General features: G+C 50.6%; 1 protein-coding gene across 1 annotated transcript in view; it reads left to right on the forward strand.

The window, feature by feature from the left end:
- CADM1 (cell adhesion molecule 1) overlaps positions 1 to 18,251 on the forward strand; it is a 135,896-nt gene that overhangs the window by 77,293 nt on the left and 40,352 nt on the right. Inside the window, exons 2-4 of the mRNA XM_058818998.1 lie at positions 13,992 to 14,138; positions 15,028 to 15,180; positions 17,483 to 17,620. Of these exons, the coding sequence (XP_058674981.1) occupies positions 13,992 to 14,138; positions 15,028 to 15,180; positions 17,483 to 17,620 (438 nt within the window). The remainder of the gene's footprint in view (positions 1 to 13,991; positions 14,139 to 15,027; positions 15,181 to 17,482; positions 17,621 to 18,251) is intronic.

An 18,251-nucleotide genomic window follows, 5' to 3' on the forward strand; every position in this document is an offset into this window, starting at 1 on the left:
GATTGCGCTATTGTTTCTTTGGGCACATTAAAATAGAATTTGACTGGAGTCGTTATCCGCTGTCCCCGCGCTGCCGCGTGTAATCCTCTTGCAGAGCCCTCCGCTTTGTGCAGCGCCGTTTGCTAATGAGCAGAATGTAATTCTCTTTTTTTTTGGAAATTACATGAAACAGCATACCCATAAAACCTCCAGATTCAAGATGGCTTGTTCTGCTCTCATAAGCAGCCCAAACTCCACAGCCGTTCATTGCCCGCGGCTGCCGCGGGGCACCCACGACGAGGATCCAGCCCCAGCTGCGGAAGAACCTGTTGTGCTCCAGGATCCATTCCCGTGCACACTGCTTGGATCCCTGCGCTCAGGGGATGAGAGCAGGCTGAGATGCTCCCAAATTAAGTACAGGCAGTAGGAAAAAAGAAATTTTGCAGGTTGAAGTCACCTGCCTCATTGTGGGCGTTGAGCATATGGTGTCTGTGTCAAAGCATTTTTCCTCAAAACTTGGGTGTTTTATCTTGTCAGCTGAGCTTAATGCATTCCATTCACAGGGTGGTTACCCCAGGGTGATGACTCTAAGGTGAGCTGAGGGAGAAATGTGCTTGCAGGGAGGTGCTGGGGCTCAGGCCTGGGCGAGGTGTTGGTGTCACTTTGGATGCAGAACCCAGTGAGTGCCTGAATCCGGTGATTGATGACACCCATTCTCCAGAGTAGCTGCCTGCCTGCAAACCTTTCAGCAGCACACAGCCCTGGCAGGTTCAGCAAAAAAAAAAATAATCCCCAGCCCAAAAGCACCTTCGCTACAGGATGTGCTCAAGTGGCTCCTCAGCAAAAACCCTTTTAACGTTTATAAACCATTTCTAAAAGCCAGCCTGAACCAGGCTGTCATTTCAGTGCCTTGCTAGAAAAATAGCCGTGACGAATTGTCCTTCATTTGTGGCTCCAGAATGTGGTGTGTCATCCAGTTTGGTGAGAGCAGCATTTACTGGAAGGTCGCGGTTGCTGGGGCTTAAGGAGGGGTGTTCTGGACAGACTGTGCTCACTTAGAGCGGGTTTTATAAAGTGCTTTTAAATGCAAGTGATTAAGGGGAGGATTTCTCTTGCTCTCAGGTGCAAATGCAGCTCCTGATTAAAAGTCAACTGCTGAAATCTGAAATTTTCACAACAGCACTGCTGAGTTATTTATTGTGGAGCATTTCCATTGAAAATGAGCCTTGTTTTAAATATCCTACCCTTGATATGCTGAGTGCAAGAGGGCCAGGCTTACAGTTCGTGAAAACTTGGCAAAAACAAGCAGATCTCTTCAAACTGTTGGGGTTTGAGAAGAGAACTGTGAAGAATGAGTCTAATTGAAACTGTTCTTTCAAGAAATGCTAAGCAAATGTCTGGTAGATTTTCAGCTGCTGTTGGCAACATCTGTAAAAGGTCTCATGTCTCCTGTGACATGGCAGCAGGAGGGTTGGAGCCTGCCTGGCTTTGATGGTTGGAGTGTATTTTTATTTGAAATACACTCGCTGTGTGTACAATAGAGGGAAGGGAGGTAGTTGGTGTGTGCTGGGATGCTCCACCTGCAGCAGTGCTCGGTGCCAGCCCTGTGCTGCCCCGTGGCCAGGAGGGAGCAGGTTTGTCCAAAATTGCAGCAGAAAAGCAGTGTACCACGTTTTCCTGGGGGCTCCTCATTGTGCCCAGGAGGACGGGGAAGAGCAGCATTGATGGGAGGGAGAGCAGGATTGAAAAAGCTGGAGTTGGATATGGGCAGTGACCCCCCAGCCCCACACCCCTCCATGGGCTCCTCAGAGTGTTCCAGAGCTGCTGTGGGTGGCACCGGGGGGTGGTCAAAGCTTGGCACTTTGTCCCTGGTCGCTGCAGTCCATGCAATCCTGGCTAAAGCAGGTAAAGCCGCCGTGGGGCCAGGCGTGGCGTGGCGAGAGCTGCAGGGGTTTGAGGTGCTTTGTAATCCCGGGCACATCGAGCAGGAGAGGCTTTATTTAATTCTAATAATGGCAGAGATAATGTTGGCTTTGTGATAGTCCCAGGCACAGCTGTTGTGCAATATCCACGGCGGCACATGCTGTGAATGGCTAGCAAGGTATCGAGCCCCCAGGATGTTTTCCTTGCTTTTCAGTGCCTGGATGGATTGCATTGCTTTATTGGAAGAGCGCTGACTTTGTGCTTGCAGTAATTAATTCCCTTTTCCGGGCTGGGGGAAGGTTGGCTATAATTTCCTGCATTCTTTTATCATAAGGCCAAAGGAGAAGCTCAGAATAGCGAGCAGAGAGGAACACTGCATACATGCATTTTAAATTTAGTTTCAAGCAGTTAAGAAGATGGATTTTTGGTGGTGTGGCCTCTCTGTATTTGCAGTTTTCAAACAAGGTGACCTGGAGGATTGGTGCTGGCTGTAGTGTCCATTTCCAAAATCCCTGGCTGTACTGCTCTCTCCACCTGTAAATCCATATTCCCCTCTCCTCCAGGGCGCTGCAGTGGGCTGGAGATCAGGAGTTTGTTTCCCTGCTGGTAGTTCTGACACTGCCTGTGGACAGGAGGAGGGTTGTTGGGGGGAGTGCAGGTGTGTGCTGACCAAAATTCAGTTGTGTCTGAGCTTGGAAACGTGGCAGAGGAGCGGCACAAAGTGTGTCCTCCTGCTGGCCCCTCTGCCTGCCCTCATCTTAGGATATCCCGGTGCAGGCTGGGCAAGGGCTTCTCATGGGTATGAGAGAGCATGAGAGATGGCAAATACTTGAGAACAAGAAGGGCAAAAAGGAATTGGGGAAGAATGAATTTCTTGTGTATTTTCTCTGATTTTGGGGAGGTTTTCCGTAAGTGCATGTCCGGTGTCACCTTTGCTTTGTGGCCATTGAAATGTGCCATGGAAATGGTTGTGTTCGGACAGGCAGGGAGGGCTGTGACAGGGCTGGGAGTGGCCGGGTTCTGGCCAAACCCAGAGGGTAGCCCTTGTGTAGTGTGCAACCCTGCTCTGGGGTACAGCCCTGCCCTGGGGTACAGCCCTGCCCTGGGGATGCATGCACAGCCCTGCCATGGGGTACAGCCCTGCCCTGGGGATGGATGTACAGCCCTGCCCAGGCTCCCCAGCCCTGCCCTGAGGATGGATGTACAGCCCAGCCCGGGTTCCCCAGCCCTGCCCTGGATGCACAGCCCTGCCCTGGGGATGGATGCACAGCCCAGCCCAGGTTCCCCAGCCCTGCCCTGGGGATGGATGTACAGCCCAGCCCGGGTTCCCCAGCCCTGCCCTGAGGATGGATGTACAGCCCAGCCCGGGTTCCCCAGCCCTGCCCTGGGGATGGATGTGCAGCCCTGACGTGGGGATGGATGTACAGCCCAGCCCGGGTTCCCCAGCCCTGCCCTGGATGCGCAGCCCTGCCCTGGGGATGGATGCACAGCCCTGCCCTGGGGATGGATGCACAGCCCAGCCCGGGTTCCCCAGCCCTGCCCTGGGGATGGATGCACAGCCCTGCCCTGGATGCACAGCCCTGCCCTGGGGATGGATGCACAGCCCTGCCCTGGATGCACAGCCCTGCCCTGGGGATGGATGCGCAGCCCTGCCCGCTCTCCCCGGAGCCCTCTGCTCCTGTTGCCTTGCCAACACCGTGCAGGAGATGGAGCCGAGCGCGGCTGCAGCGATGCTCAGGGAGAGGAGGAGGAGGAGGAAGAGAGGGAGGAGGAGAGAACCTCACCGCCCCAAAACCAGCCCTCTGCACCCCGGCGGGGAGGGAGAATTAATAACGCTGGCAGAGGCATTCAGCGTTCGCTCCTTGCTGCTTCTGAGATTGTACAACAGCATAATTTTTTAATGACGGGTAATGATGAAACATCAATTTCAAATCTGTTTTTCTGACTGGTGCCTGAAGCTGCAGCGTCAGGCTCGGCACAGGGAGCAGGGTGCCCAGATCCCTGCGGATGGAGCCGGTGCCTGCTGATGTTTGCCATGTGGGTATCAAGGAGGAGCACTAAATTGAAAATTGCTTCTAAATGGGCTCAGTTTGACTGTTTTAATGCTTCTCGGGAGAACACAAGAAATGCGGAGATTCTAAAATAGAAGCAGCGCGGCGGTGCCTGGTGCTGTGCGTTGCTGGTGTTTGTCTTTCTTTACAGTTCACGTCCCTTTGGTGGCGGCTCAGAGGCGCCTCACCTGAAAGCAGCGCTGAAATGCCATTTATCTCAGCATTCCAACGTGCAGAACACTGCCACAGGGACAGGTGTGGGTCTGCTGGGCAGCCCAGGGCCCTGCTGGGACAGGGACAGGGACAGGGACAGGGACAGGGACAGGGACAGGGACAGGGACAGGGACGCTGTCCCCAGGGAGCAGCAGTGGCTCCGTCCTGCCCCACCACAAATTCCCTTGGCTTTGGTGTTACCTGGGGCTCTGCTCTACCTGGCATTGCTCATCCCACCCCTGCCTTTGGGGCTCTCAGGACACCCCAAACATGGGTGCACGATGGCTGCACAGCACCCATCCTGCCACACATGGGAACGCGGCAGAAAATGAACATTTCAGCCCAAAAGATAAAAATATGTAATGGGAAGGCTTTTCTTGCTGCAGCTCTCCCTCGGAGCAGACGCTTCAAAGGCAGCAGCGAATGGAAGTCACTCTCTGGAGCTGTCTCGTTCTTTCTCGAGGCAGTGTTTTGATAAATGTTGATGAGTTTCACTGTAAAACTAAATGACATTTATAGCACGATGTATGCTTTACCCATTGCTTAATTATACCTAATGGTGTTGGATGGAAAAGGCATTTACCATTTTACTTTTGTTTAAAATGACAATCTAAACCTCAGAGCCTGTGGGGTTTTGTAGAACGATGACGATTTAATTAAGAACTAAATACAATCTAATTTTAAAAGGCAATTGCAACTTTAAGAAATAAGTGATAAAATTTACAAAGAGCTTTCTGAGAGAGGAGTGCTGGGCTCGGTGTGCCTGCTGTGGGATGGTCTGGGTGCAGGTTTGAGGAAGGTGGGATGAGGACCATATCCAGACTCGTTTTCTCTCTCATCCTTACTGTATTTGTTTGGTCATATCCTTCACAGTCCTGTTGCTGCACCTGCAGAGGCAGTGAGAGGCATTGGGCTAACGCAGTTTATAAACCCAAGGGTTTTATTTTCGTGTGCACAACACGGTTTCTCTTCCCTTCCTCCCAGCTCTGCCTTTGTCCTGGCAGCCAGCAAAGAAAACAGAGCCTCTATTGAAAACAAGGCTTGAGGAATGAGCGTGGATCAGGCAAGCTGCATCTTTAAAAATAAACACTGGAGCAGAGCTTTGTGCCTTCCACTCAGCTGGCAGAGCACTGACAGCAGGCAGGAATGTGCTCAGGAGCATCTGCCCTTTCTCTTCTTTTCATGGGTTTAGTCAAAACAAATCCCAAAGATGAAGGGAAAAAAATACCAAAATGCATTTTATTTCCCCGAGCCTGGATGAGCCAGCGGGCGGAGGCTGGAGGGGGACATGCAGGATCTGCAATGAGGAGATTAATGTTTAAAGATATTAGCACTGGTCCTATACTAACATTCATAAATCCGACGGGTGGCAGATTGAGGGCTGATTCCGCATTTTTTCTTCCTCCTCTGTAAAATAATAAATATGGTAAAATAGCTCTCAGAGCTGCCTTTATCGTGGGGATGAATCAGGACAGTTGGTGTTGCAAGAGACTGAAACTTACAAATATGTTGCCCTTTAGGTGAGCATTCATCATAATGTCTGATCTGGGATCTAGACTAAAGGCTTCTCTTATACCTTTTTATCCTTCCTGGGAAGTGGAAATTGGAAGGAGTCCTGGCTTTGATCGCGACGTTGCTGCTGAGATCCTTTCACCTGTGTTGTGGGGGAGTGTCTGTCCCTGTGGGGGTCTGTTGTTCCTTGAGAAAAGATCTTGTCTGCTGTCTCTGAAAGGACTGGAAGGGGGGCACATACTTGAGTAAAAGAAAGGGAAGGGAAAGACCCCTAAGACAGTGCCCTTCTTCATGGCATGGAGTCCCTACAGGTGCTGGGTGGGCAGGGAGATGAATACCTGTGGGCAAGCAGGGCTCCAGAATCCAGGGCTGTGCCATTCCCATCTGCCCAGGGAGATGAGGAGTGGGCAGGTAACACCTGTGAGCAAAGCCACTCCAAAGCTGGCAATTCCTGGAAAGTGACACCAGCTTTCCTGCCCTGATGGCAAACTGGGAATTAACTTCAAAGAGCAGAAGAAACTCAGCCTGATCTATGGAGGAGAGCTCACCCTCGAGATGGACTGGTAGCAAACGGGTCACTGTGCAAGCTCCTGGTCATTCCAGCTGGTAAATGTTTCCTCTTCTGCTTCTACACCCCAGTTTTGGGATAACAGCTGGGCAGGTGTTTTGTCAGAGGCTCACAGAGTCACTCCTGTGTGTGACAGGGCAGGGACAGTGCTGGGATTTAAGGCTGGGTGCGTGCTGAGCCAAAGGGTGGGAACAGGCCTGGATACCCCAAAAACCACAGTATTCCCCGGTATTCTTTGTTGGTCCTTTGTTTTGAGGACATTTCCTACAGGTTTGTGCATTTGTTATTAATTTTGCCATTTATTTCTTGCTTATTTCAGTGGTGAGCTAAAGATTTCAGACTTAAATATGCAGGCAGTTGAAAGGAGGTCCTTTTTATAGGGAAGAGACCAGGCTGATGTTGATCAGAATTCATTGTGGGTGCTTTATGGAAATACAGATTTCTTGGGTTTAAAAGAGATTATTAAGCCGCACGTTGTGACAGATGCTACTGACAGTAAAAAATAGAAAGGATGTGAAAAAGTCTGCAAGAAATGGGTTACAGGTATGGATATAAGACATATCTGCTCATTAGAGTAAAACGAAACCCATCATCTGAGTTGAAACAGGATTCCTTGTTCCTGGGAGCCCTGTCGCTGTGACTAATGGGAATCGCTGTTGTGGGCACACCTGGGGCAGGTGCTGTCTGCTCCAGGGACTGAGCTGTGCCAGGGCAGAGCTCGCCAGCAATGGCATCACCCAGAGGGCTGGAGGGGACAAAGGGTGTCTGAGTGCAGTGCTGGGGTCCCTGGTAGGGCCGTGGAATGGATGTTCCCCCCCTGTGCCCCTGTCCAGCTGCAGGGGGATGGCACCCAGGACAGGGATGTGTGCTGGAGGTGGGCACAGAGCAGATGGAGCTCCCTCCTCACATCCAGGTGCCAGCTCGGGGTGTGAGCAGTGCCCTGCTCCGTGCGAGGCAGGTGGCAGCTGCTGGCCACCGCAGGGCACAAACAGAGGTGACAACGGTGGTGACAAACCTGCAAACATGTAAATTCTCTCCTCCTGTGCTCGGGTTTTGGCAGGGGCTGCTGCAGCTTTACCCCCGTGGCAGAGACAGAAAGGAGTGTGAGGCAGCAGGTGTTGTTGTGGTCAGGGAGATGCACAGAACATGCTCTTTGATTGTGCAAACTGAATATTTGATCTGTGCTTCCTCCTCTTACGCTCCTCACCAGGGTTTAGCTCCCCATGGAGCAAGTCAAGGCAGGGAAAGGAAATTCCACCTGTGTTTGAAACTCGGGTTTAATCAAGGTCTCCTTCCTTGGATCTGGGCTATGGGTGTCCTTGGTAGCGATGTAGCTGGAAGATAAACGCAGATAAGAATTCTGTATTAGGGCTCCATTAATAATAAACGTGTGTTGATGCTAACTGAGTGTTATTTAAACACACTGAATGGAGGCAGCAGCCTGCTGGGACCGTCTCGTGTAGTCAGAGCTTCTCCCTTGCTGGTGCTGCTGCCAGGCAGTGCTGGGGCATGGCAGTGGTGGATTTTGGGGGGTGTCCTTGGCGGGTGTTGGCTGCCAGTGATGGCTGAGTGCAAGGGGAACACGAGGGGACGGCACCTGACTCTTTCTGCTGAGGGGCCACTCACAGCTCGGCCCTTTCCTGCTCTCTTCATCTCCCCTGTTTCTGTCCCTCAGTGTCCCCAAGAGCCCCTGAGAGCCCTCAGCAGCCTCCCCTTCCCGGATCCTCCCCCAGAAGCTGTTCTGTCTCCCTGTGCAGCCGAGGAGCCGCTCACACCCACCGGGGTCCTTGGGGGACGCTTGGATAAACCCCTGACCTTATGGGAGAAGTCTTTAGCAAGTGACCTTTTGCTGTCTAGGCAATGGACCATCAGCTGCTGGAAACACGGCAAGAGAGCAGCTGCTTCTGTTCCTTAGAAATGTTTTAGAAATGTGGAGCACAAAGCGGAGATGTGCAGAGCAGCAGACCGGTGCTGCCGCTCCGAATCCTCCCTCGCCACGTTCGTCCCTCTGGTCAGTGACAGAGCAGATGGATATTGATCCCCAGTGTCCGCCAGCAGTAACCTTTGAAGGGACAGGCGACGTATGGCCAGGGAGTTTGATCTATCAATATCTGGGTAATAGAAAGACAAGGGTGACATCTAATCCCAGCCCAGGTGACAGATCATAAATCTGCGCCGACGGGGCGATTGGCGGCAGCGGGAGTGTGAGGGGAGGGCAAAGGAGCTGCTGAGTCTGAAACACGCTCTGGCCACGGCCACAGAGGCTGTCATGGCAGAAAAAGAGAATTTTGTTCTTAACATCCAAAGGAGTACTTTAATTTGGGCATAACACAGGATTTTTGTTCCTGTACCGTTGTGGTTTCAGCCAGTGGAAAGAATTCCCTGATGCCATTGCATCACATAGACATTCGCTATGTTTAAAGTCAGTGCAGCCTCCAGTGTAATTTCGGAGCTATTGTCATCTTTTATTCTTACTCTTTAAGCCAGAAAAGCCATAAAGGTGGCAATGGCATTTTTTTTTCTGCACAAATTTAATATCTGTGCAGAACTCGCTTGAATTTGCCGTATATTTCTGTGAAGTGGCTGTTTCATAGCGTAAACTCGCTCCTCACAATAAGTAATTTTTAGCACCATCTTGCAGGCTGTCTGAGTGTGGGGAGCAGCTCAGGGGAAGTGTGATGGGAGCGGGGAGAGGAGCGGGCGCTGCGAGAGCGCTGAGAAAATCTGTGCCGAGAAGGAGGGGAGAGAGAGGTCCCTGGGACTGCTGGGGCTGCCGCAGCCTGTGACAGGGATGGGATCCGGGTGCCTCTGTCCCTGCAGACAGTGCCAGGGAGGCTCAAGGAAATCAGCATTTCGTGAATGCTAATTCCTCCCACTCCTCCTCTTCTCGCTCCTAAATGGAAACTGGGGCTTTGAGCATCGCCAGGGGATCCCAAACCTGGCACAGCAAAGTTGTCTCTGCTGTTAGAGCCCTTCCTCAGAGCAATTCTCTTCAACCTGGCTGCGGCATAAAGGAAGGATAACACGCATTAAATGTGGAAGTAAAACCCAAATACCAGGTGAGCGTTACCGAATCAATTTGCTGTGGTCTGTGCCTCAGAGGGAGACAGGGAGCTGCCATACCCCATTCCCATCATCACTGAGCAAACCTTGCCCAGTTTGGCTCAGCTGCACCTTGCTGGAAAGTCTCTGTTCCCTTTGAGCTCAGCTAGGAATTTTCATGGGCAAGACTCTCCCCAGTGCTGAGTTGCAGCTGACAGACCTGCACAGAACTAACTCAAAAGGGAGATCTTTCTAGAATTCTATTTGTTTGCCGCCATCACTTTTTTTGAAGAGCTCTTTGCCTGGGAATTGGAGTTGCTGAGTCTGTTTCTGGCCATGGAGAAGATGCTGAAGAGGGAATAAGAGCTACTTGAATGCAGAAAAATCTCAGAGAGGCTTGACTCGGGGTCACAAAACTGGTAATTACATCTTATTAGAAGAGAAAGTTGCTGTTGCAAAAGGTTCGTTATGAACCTTGGTGGAAAACAACATTTTCCTCTGGGGCGAGGGCACTGGCAGAAGAATTGCTCAGGGGTGCCACGTCTGGCTCCAGGCTCCGTGGCCTTGGTGGGTTTCTCTTGGAGGCTGTGCAGGGGTGGAAGGAGCAGCAGCTGCCTTGTCCTGCCCTCCTTGCAGCCCAGCCTGCCACAGTGAGTGACCTTTTGGGAGTGGGTGAGAACAACCAAGGAGGATGCAGACTGGCTTTGCTGGGGTTGTGAGAGGATGCAGGCTGGCCGTGGTGGGGCTGTGGGAGCTCTGCATTCTTCCCCAGCCTGTTCTGCCCTGCTGCAGGACCCTCCTGCTGCACTAGAGCCACACGTGTGTCCGTGTGCTCCCTTGGTCTCCAGCTGCTGCCCGTGAAAAGATGCCATGAAATTAACTCCATCGGCAGCAATTGCCTCTCCCTGCCAGCACAATCAGCGTGGATTGTCTGTTCTTTTCCAAAGTTCAAGTGTGACGACTGCAGCTTTTTAAAGCGGTCTCTCAAGACTTGGAGCCTGGTTGCACGGGGCTCCAGTGGCGTCTCCCAGCGCTGCTGGCAGTTCTCCTCTCCCTCCCAGAGGCAGATCTGCAGGGTGGTTAGTGGCTTTGGGTCCCCTCCTTTTTCCTGTGTCCGATCCGTGACCAGGAGTCTCTGGTTCTGTTCTCTCCCTGGCAAGCAGACTGTGATATTTGTGTTAAGGGGAAGAGATGAAGCTCTCAGTGATGGATGAGAGAGCAGAGGAGCTGCTCAGCTCAGGGAGGAGAAGGAGCACAAAGGAGACAAAGCTTCTGGGGAGGTGGATGCTCAGTGTTTATAAACCCACTTGTCTCTGCCTTAACCACCACATTTCCTTTTAGGTACTTGAAACTGATAGATGAATGTTGACATTCAAATTGTGTTAATTCTGGGAATGGAGCTTGGTGTCGCTTTTTTCCTTGAGCACGTGGGCAGTTTGTGTATCTGTGCGAGTTGTTTCTCCTGACTCAATCTATTAAGAGGAATTTTGTTTAGGTTTAGGGCTTAGACAGTTCAGGTGTAATGAAAACCCTTCTTCCTTGGAAAGCATTTGTGTCGGGATCCTGCAGGCTGAGCCAGCAGGGCTGCAGCTCACGCTGGGGCACCTGTGGTTAGAAATTCCACAGAAATTGAAAAACCATGCTCCCCAGCACGTATTTTTAATCTTTCCTCTCCCTGACACTTCCCTCTAGCCCAGTGTCCTACAAGCGGAGAAAGAATTGATTTTAAATGTGACCGCTGAATATGAGCCAAGGTCCCTGGGCTGTGTCCAGCTGGGGGGAACTTGTTTGAAACACAATTTACTCATCTGTGTGTGTCTGCAGCCCTAAGAGCAGAGACTGCAGTGGTCTAAGGCAGGGAGACAAGTGCAGAAATTAATTGTACAGGTTGCAGCCAAAGCGTCCCTCCAGCACTGTGTCCCCCTCGTCGCCCCCCTTGCAGTAAGTACAAAACAAGGTGTCATTTCTCACCTTCACAGGGAGGTTCAGCAAATGAGGCTGCAGAATTGCTTTGGGTAATGGAGGAAGCACAGTCGTGTTTTCCCTGCAGGCACTGCAGACACCCATTTGGGTGATTCCCTTGCTGTTAACACCGTGCGTGTGTTAGACAGGAGCTCACCCCAGAGATTCCCCCCAGAAAGTGGCTTCCTTTCTGTTCTGTTCCACTCCCTCTGGAGCAATCCCTTGGACTCCAAGCCAAGATTTTCAAGGCCCTGAGCCCAGTCCTGGACTCTGTCTGTCCTGGTGTCTGTCCGTCACACTCTGGGATGAGGATTTGTCCCTTATGTTGGAGTCCCAAAAGGAAGCCTTGGTCTGAATCATGGACACTGTGCTGTCATAATCCCTTCACATTTGATAGATGAAAATCTGTCCATATCATTCTGTTGGGGCTTTCCATTGGATCTGCTTGTGCTGTGCCCCTCCAAAGCATTCCCAGGATTTAATGTTGGTTCTCAACAGTAATTTTCCTTTGCCTCTCTTAGCTCCTGAGATTCCCTGTTGAGTCCATAAATTTCCTCTGCCCTCCCCAGCCTGTCCTTTTCTGTTCCAAAATATTGTCAATGCTGTGTGTGTGTGTGTGTACTTTAATGCTCCTCAAAATACGTATACACCGACAGTAAATATTTACTGAGAAACTTGCCGAGCTGTTGACAATGAGGATGGGTCTGAGGAGTTCTTGCTTTGTGCTGCGTTTTTATTTAATTTAGTTTGTAATTGCTGCTGCTGCTCGTGGGAATGGCTTTCCTGGGAGCAGAGAGGGGAACGTGCAGCAGAATGAGGAGGGCTGCCCGCCGTGGCTGGGTGCAGCAGAGCAGACAGGGCTGCTCAGACACCCTTGGATGGAGAACAAAGAGGCTGGGGCTGCTCTGAGCCATGGAGGGGCTCAGCGTGTCCTCGAGTGCTCCCTGCCCACGGTTAACCCGGGTAAAAGCTTCTCCAGAGGGATCTGGTGCTGGGTGGACTCTGCAGCCATCCATCGGCGGGCTCAGTGCTGCAGCATCCCGGTGTGAAAAGCTTCAGTGCCCTGAACTTCAAATAATTTATTTCTAAATTACTTCTACTGTAATTCTTATTAATTCAAATAGTCTTCTAAGCGGATGTAAAATTCAGTAAACGCAAGGAACAGTTTAATGAATTGAAAATAGGATTGAGTCTTTTAAAGTAAATGTAAAAAAATATGCTGGCAATAATTGCTTAGATGGAAATCGAATCTTAATAGCTTTGTTAATGATTTGTAGGGAATATTGCGTTTATGAGAACATATCAAGCTGATCCTTGTGCAAGAACCTTGTTTTGAATGGGTTTGATAAAATTATTCCCCAGAAGCAGTTAGTAATGTTTAATATTTTTGCTTGAACCACTTTGGAGATGTTTGATTTCATTGATGTGGCTGTGCAGGGCTGCTCCAGCACCTCCAGGGCAGCAGGGCACAGGCAGGGCAGGGCTCTGCACAGGGTTTGGGATTTGAGAACAGAATCATTTAGGCTGAAAAAGCCCTCTGAGATTGAGTCCAGCCATTAACGTGTGTCCCCAAGGTTCAGGAACACCACATTAAGGGTGCTGGTAGTGTGGTGGGGTGGTTCAATGCTCATGTTCTGATCAGAGGGCTTTGGGCAGGGCCAGCTTCATCCTGGTGCGCAGGATGTGGAGCAGGAGCCAGGCAGAGCTCTGGGACAGGCTCTGTGCCCCTCCTGACTGGGGCTGGGGGTCTGTGCTCCAATATGGGCGTTACTGTTTGATAGTAAATCTTCTTGTTGCTCCTCAAAGCTCATCAGTCTGGAGAATCTGTCTAAAATTTATACTGAGAGGGCAGAAAAATGTGCCCAGACTTCAGCTTTCTGCCCATCAGGTGTGGAGAGGGGTCTGATGCTTTATCAATCTTTCTCTTATGCACCTTTTTGTCAAACGTTTGTTTCCAAGGGATGTCAAATTATAAAGGCAAGTTGGAAAGAAAGATAAATTAAGGAAATGCAGGGTGAGAGAAAAGCTGGGGTTTAAATGTGATCCCCAGATTTCCTGTGTGCAGGCTTGATCCCAATCCCATGTTTTTGGGTTTCTGGTGGCTGAGGCAGCTGGGGAGCAGCAGAGGATTCTCTGACCACCCAGCCTGTGCCATCCTGGCTCCATTTGGAGCACTGCCGTCAAATCTCAGTACTTGTCCCACTTTGATTCCCAGGGTTATGGAAGGATTGACATGCAAGGCACAGCTCCAGTGCCATCCCCGTGTCCTTTGGTGTTCAGGCCAGATGTCTCAGCGTGCCTTGCCTCATTAGGAGGAGAGTTTTGGGGTGATGACCTGTAAATGATTACAAGGCTCCCACGGCATAATTGCACAGGATCCTTTTTCCCCTGCCTCTGGACATTAATAGCACCTGCTGATTACACAGAGTGGGTAAGGACTGGTTCCCTGAAGTCTGCCTGCTGCAAAGGATCAGTGCTTCTTACAGGGAGTGGTTCCTTTGAGTAATTTAACAGGATATTTCTGTTGGGAGAGGAAGGGAATTTTTGGTGTTTCTGTGTGGGGCAGCAGTCCTTCCTCCTCTATTCCCATCTCAGAGCTCCTTTCTCATTGCTCCTTTACCAGCTGCTTGGGCACCCAGGGTCAGTGCCTCACTGGCTGATGTTCCTCCCTTGGTGGCATGGAGCTTGTCATTCCCTGGTGTCATGTCTGACCTTGAGCCCTGCTTTGCTGTGTCCTGCAGGTCACGGTCAGAACCTGGTGACAGAGGATGTGACCGTGGTGGAGGGAGACGTGGCCACCATCAGCTGCCGCGTCAAGAACAGCGACGACTCCGTGATCCAGCTCCTGAACCCCAACAGGCAGACCATCTACTTCAGAGATTTCAGGCGTAAGTTTATGGCTCCTCCTTTGGTCGTGACTCCTCCTGTGCCTCACTCGCACTCAGGACACGGCGTTTGCTGAGATCCCTCCTGTTTGTGCAGTGCTGGGCACTTACGGTTCACTGGCTCTGTGGAGGTAGGTGAGATAGACAATCATCATCTTCCCCTTAATGGAAAACTTCACAGTCCCCTCTAAAAGTCAGAGCATCTTACTTTGCAATGGGAATTGATTGTTGTAATTCAGGGTGAATTGCAATTGAATGCCAAATATTTAGCTGACACAAACAAATTGAGCAGGGTGACACCGAGACAGCGCAGCGTTCTCAGGAGTAATCTCTTCAGACCAAAGACTGAAAATTTCAGGACAATCTGTGCTGCTTTATACCCAAACTGAAATCTCTCATCACTTGCATGTCCAGTGGATATGTCTGTCCTGTGGTGACAGTGCCACAGTAGCTGCAGTGAGACGCTTTAAATGGTCTGCATTGGTGTCACTGTGGGGACACGCCTGTCCTCTGCCCAGGAAGCAACAGGACAGGAAAAAAGCTTTAAATTCTACTTCTCCCAATTCCTTCCTCACTTAGGCTGTCCCTGAGTGCCTACACTTGGTGCTGGGGCTGCATAGACACCATAAGCATTTCACCTACACATCCCAAATAAAACCTGGTAATAAAACTATGTCCAAAGATTTGATGCTGTGCCCTGTGATTGGTTCATGTTGATTATTGAGAACCAAAAGATTTTGTAGGTCCAGCTTGAAGGTAGGGAGCAGCTACTCCGGAGCCCAGGGGTGCTCGCCCTGATGTGCTGCTGCCTGTGGGGATTTGGGGTTGTGCTGTGGTGGGAAGGGGACATTGCCCCTCTCCTTGCAGTCACCAGGCTGTGCTTGCCCCACAGCCCTGAAGGACAGCAGGTTCCAGCTGGTGAACTTCTCCAACAGCGAGCTGCGGGTGTCCCTGACCAACGTGTCCATCTCAGACGAGGGGAGGTACTTCTGCCAGCTCTACACCGACCCGCCGCAGGAGATCTACACCACCATCACGGTGCTGGGTGAGGAGCCCTGCACACACAGGGGCACGGGGGCTCTGGGCAGCCCTGGGGAGGGGGACTGGGAGCCAGGACTGAGCCCTGAGTGCTGGTGGCCACAGGAGCAGTGTGGCAGTGACAGCCCCTGCTCTGTCTGAGCGGTTCCTGCCGATTAGCAGCGGCTTTTAAGGCTCTATTAGTGGGAGAACCTGAATCAGGGAGGGTGACTTAATGTAAGATCTCACTTGCTGATTAGTTTAAATCTTTCTTCTTTTGCTTAATGAGATTTGGGTCTTAAGTTTCTCTACATTGTTAAGTGATGTTTATAAGCAGTTTTACTCTTGCTATTACAGTTATCAACACCTTCAAAGTTTCCGTGCACTTCCAGCACTCACAGGCACGGGAAGCTCTTCCAGATCCTGCCTCTAATCGTGCACAGGCAAAAACAGTTCCTTGGATTTGATTTCACTGCTGGCAATGCTGAGAAGGTGTTTGAAAGGAGAACACTCATTTCATTCACCTGTAAGCCAGCACCGCGTGTCTTTCAAGTGGGAGACATAATGCAGGTTTTTGTTGGGTTTTTTTAGAGCATGAATCATGCTTTAGAACTGAGAGAAAAGTCAGTTTTCTTGCCTTGTACTTGAGTTGTTTTTGAGCAGCCTTTGTGGCATGGCCAGAGCGTGTGCTGCCTTTCCCCCACATCCATAAGGGAGGTGGTTTCTTGCCACCTTTGTCATGCTCTAGGGTCAAACCTCAGCTCAGGAAGCAGGCAAGGATGAGGGAGAGGTCTTGGTACTTGCATGGAGAGACTGGGCACTGTGATGCCAGGCATGGCTTGTCTTGCCTGTCCTTTCCATTATTGGCTCCCTAATTAGGGGAACTAATGAGCCAGGGTGGGGGAGTGGTGCTCTGTGTGGCATTGGCTGCTCCTCGCAGGAACTTGTTCCCCACCAAGAATCTCGTGGCCATCACCAGCCTTTGACAGGGCTGAAGTTGTGTCAAAGCCTGATTCTGCTGGCCTGCCTGTGGTGCTGCCAGCTCGGGAGGGCACAGGGAGGTGCTGAGGTGTCCCCTTTGCAGCTGGCATTCGGGGGAAGCTTCAGCACTTTCATGTCTTCTGTGACACAATATGTAGATTTATTCATGCTTAATTGGAACATGTGAAACTCTCAAATATGTAGCTCATTCTGTTCTTTTTAGAGAGAAGCCACAAGTGACTAATTAGTCCATTTGATCATCTGGATGGTATTTATACATATTTGTTCTTCATTAGCTTTAAGACCTGTGAGTCACATCTGAACTGTGCAGTTGCTTAATCACATTGATCAGAGCAAAGTTGAGTTTCCTTTGGAAGTTCTGGGATTTTCTGAAGCCATGACTGCCATGAGAGCTCTTGCTGTTCACTTTTTCTTGGGTTTTGCCTCGCTGCTGGTGCTTTCATGGGAAAGAGATTCCCCTGTTCCCATGTCTTAATTTTTAAGCTCATTTGTCCAATTTCCGGGCTGTGCTGCAGTGGTTGTTACCCCTGAAGTTACAGCCTGTTTCTCAGTATTACTGGATGATTTTTCATTGGGTACAATCTCCCAGCTTTGTGTTTTGGGAGACTCCTGACCTAGGGAAGATGTGTGCTTGGGCAAAGGATGTGGCACTTATTTCCACCCCAAAGGATGTGGCACTTGTGGCCAGGCACAGATCCAGCTCCCCCTTCCTTTGGGGTGGTTTTGGGGTGGTTTGTGGGGGTGTGATGGGCGCAGAGCTGTTCCCAAGGGATGCTGTTCCACTCCAGGCTTGTGCTCAGTGGCTTTTCGAGCATCTTAAATGAGGTTGATGTTTGCTGGCCTGCTTCCATGCTCACGGCTGAGCCTTGGAGCTGAACAGCAGGAGAGAAAAATTGCCGTGGAGGTTAGAGGCTTGGTAAGTAATGCAGTGCCAAGTGTCAGCTTTTGTGTTTCCTCTCCTTGTCAGAGAAGTCAGGAAATGTGCACGGAGTCAAGCTGGATTTTTAAATAGCAGCACACACCCGAGCAGCACAGGAGGCTGCGGCTCTCCCTGGAACCGTGCCTGCCTGGCAGAGGGAACAGAAAGTTACAACCCTGATAAGTAATAATTTGTGAGACTGCAGTGATTATTAGGTGGAGAGTGAAAGTGCTCACTCCAATTACTGCAAAACCACCTATCAAAGGGTTTGATTGATTGAAAGATCAAATAAATGCTGGTTGCTTGTTTCCTGCGGTAGATTTTACTGGTTTTCCTCAAGGTTTTGTCCTGTGTTAGTGATCAAAAGACGTTTTTTTTCATCTGGTTTGTGTTGTGTTTCCCATTCCAGTGCCACCACGCAATTTGGTAATTGATATCGAGAAAGAAACGGCCGTGGAGGGAGAGGAGATCGAGCTGAACTGCACTGCCATGGCCAGCAGACCAGCCACCACCATCAGATGGTTCAAAGGCAACAAGGAGCTAACGGGTAGATGTGTCCTCTCAGTCCCTTGCTTTGTTCAGGGAGCTGAAGTGATTTATGTAACGCTGGGTGTTTGTTCTCTGCTGCCAGTTAAGGGGAAAAAAAAGTAAGAAAAGTAGAGCGAGCTTCTTTGAGCACCAGCTGAGGAACAAAGGACTGTGTGGGCAGACAGATTATTCCCTAACGCGGGGGGCTGAACTCCATTTGGTCCTCTGCCCACCTGCCAGCCTCGAGTGGCGGGTTCTGGAGTCCTGCTGTAACTGCAGGTGACCTTGAGGAGCCCAGGGCTGTGCTCTGAATTCATTTCTGCATGGCTTGTGTAGCTTTCTGCCCTGTTTCAGCTACGAGAGGGATCGTCTGCGCTTTGGGCTGGAAGGATTTGCAATTCACCTTCACGTCTAGCTCTCCCTTGTTTGTAGAGCGTTTTCCCTGCGTTCAGTTGAATATTCATCCAAGATGGGTTTCTCTGACTCCCTGAAGTCTGGTGGCTCCCAGTACTTGCACATTCAAGTCACTGACTCTGATTGCATGTGACACGCTGTTAGTTTAAGTCTGCATGTAGATGTGAGCTTGGTTGACAACACCTTTGTGCTTTACCCAGTCTGAGACGCTGACGGACTCTCTGCAGAAGTCCAGA

This window comes from Ammospiza caudacuta, chromosome 23, assembly GCF_027887145.1.
Source record: "Ammospiza caudacuta isolate bAmmCau1 chromosome 23, bAmmCau1.pri, whole genome shotgun sequence".
Taxonomy (NCBI): domain Eukaryota; kingdom Metazoa; phylum Chordata; class Aves; order Passeriformes; family Passerellidae; genus Ammospiza; species Ammospiza caudacuta.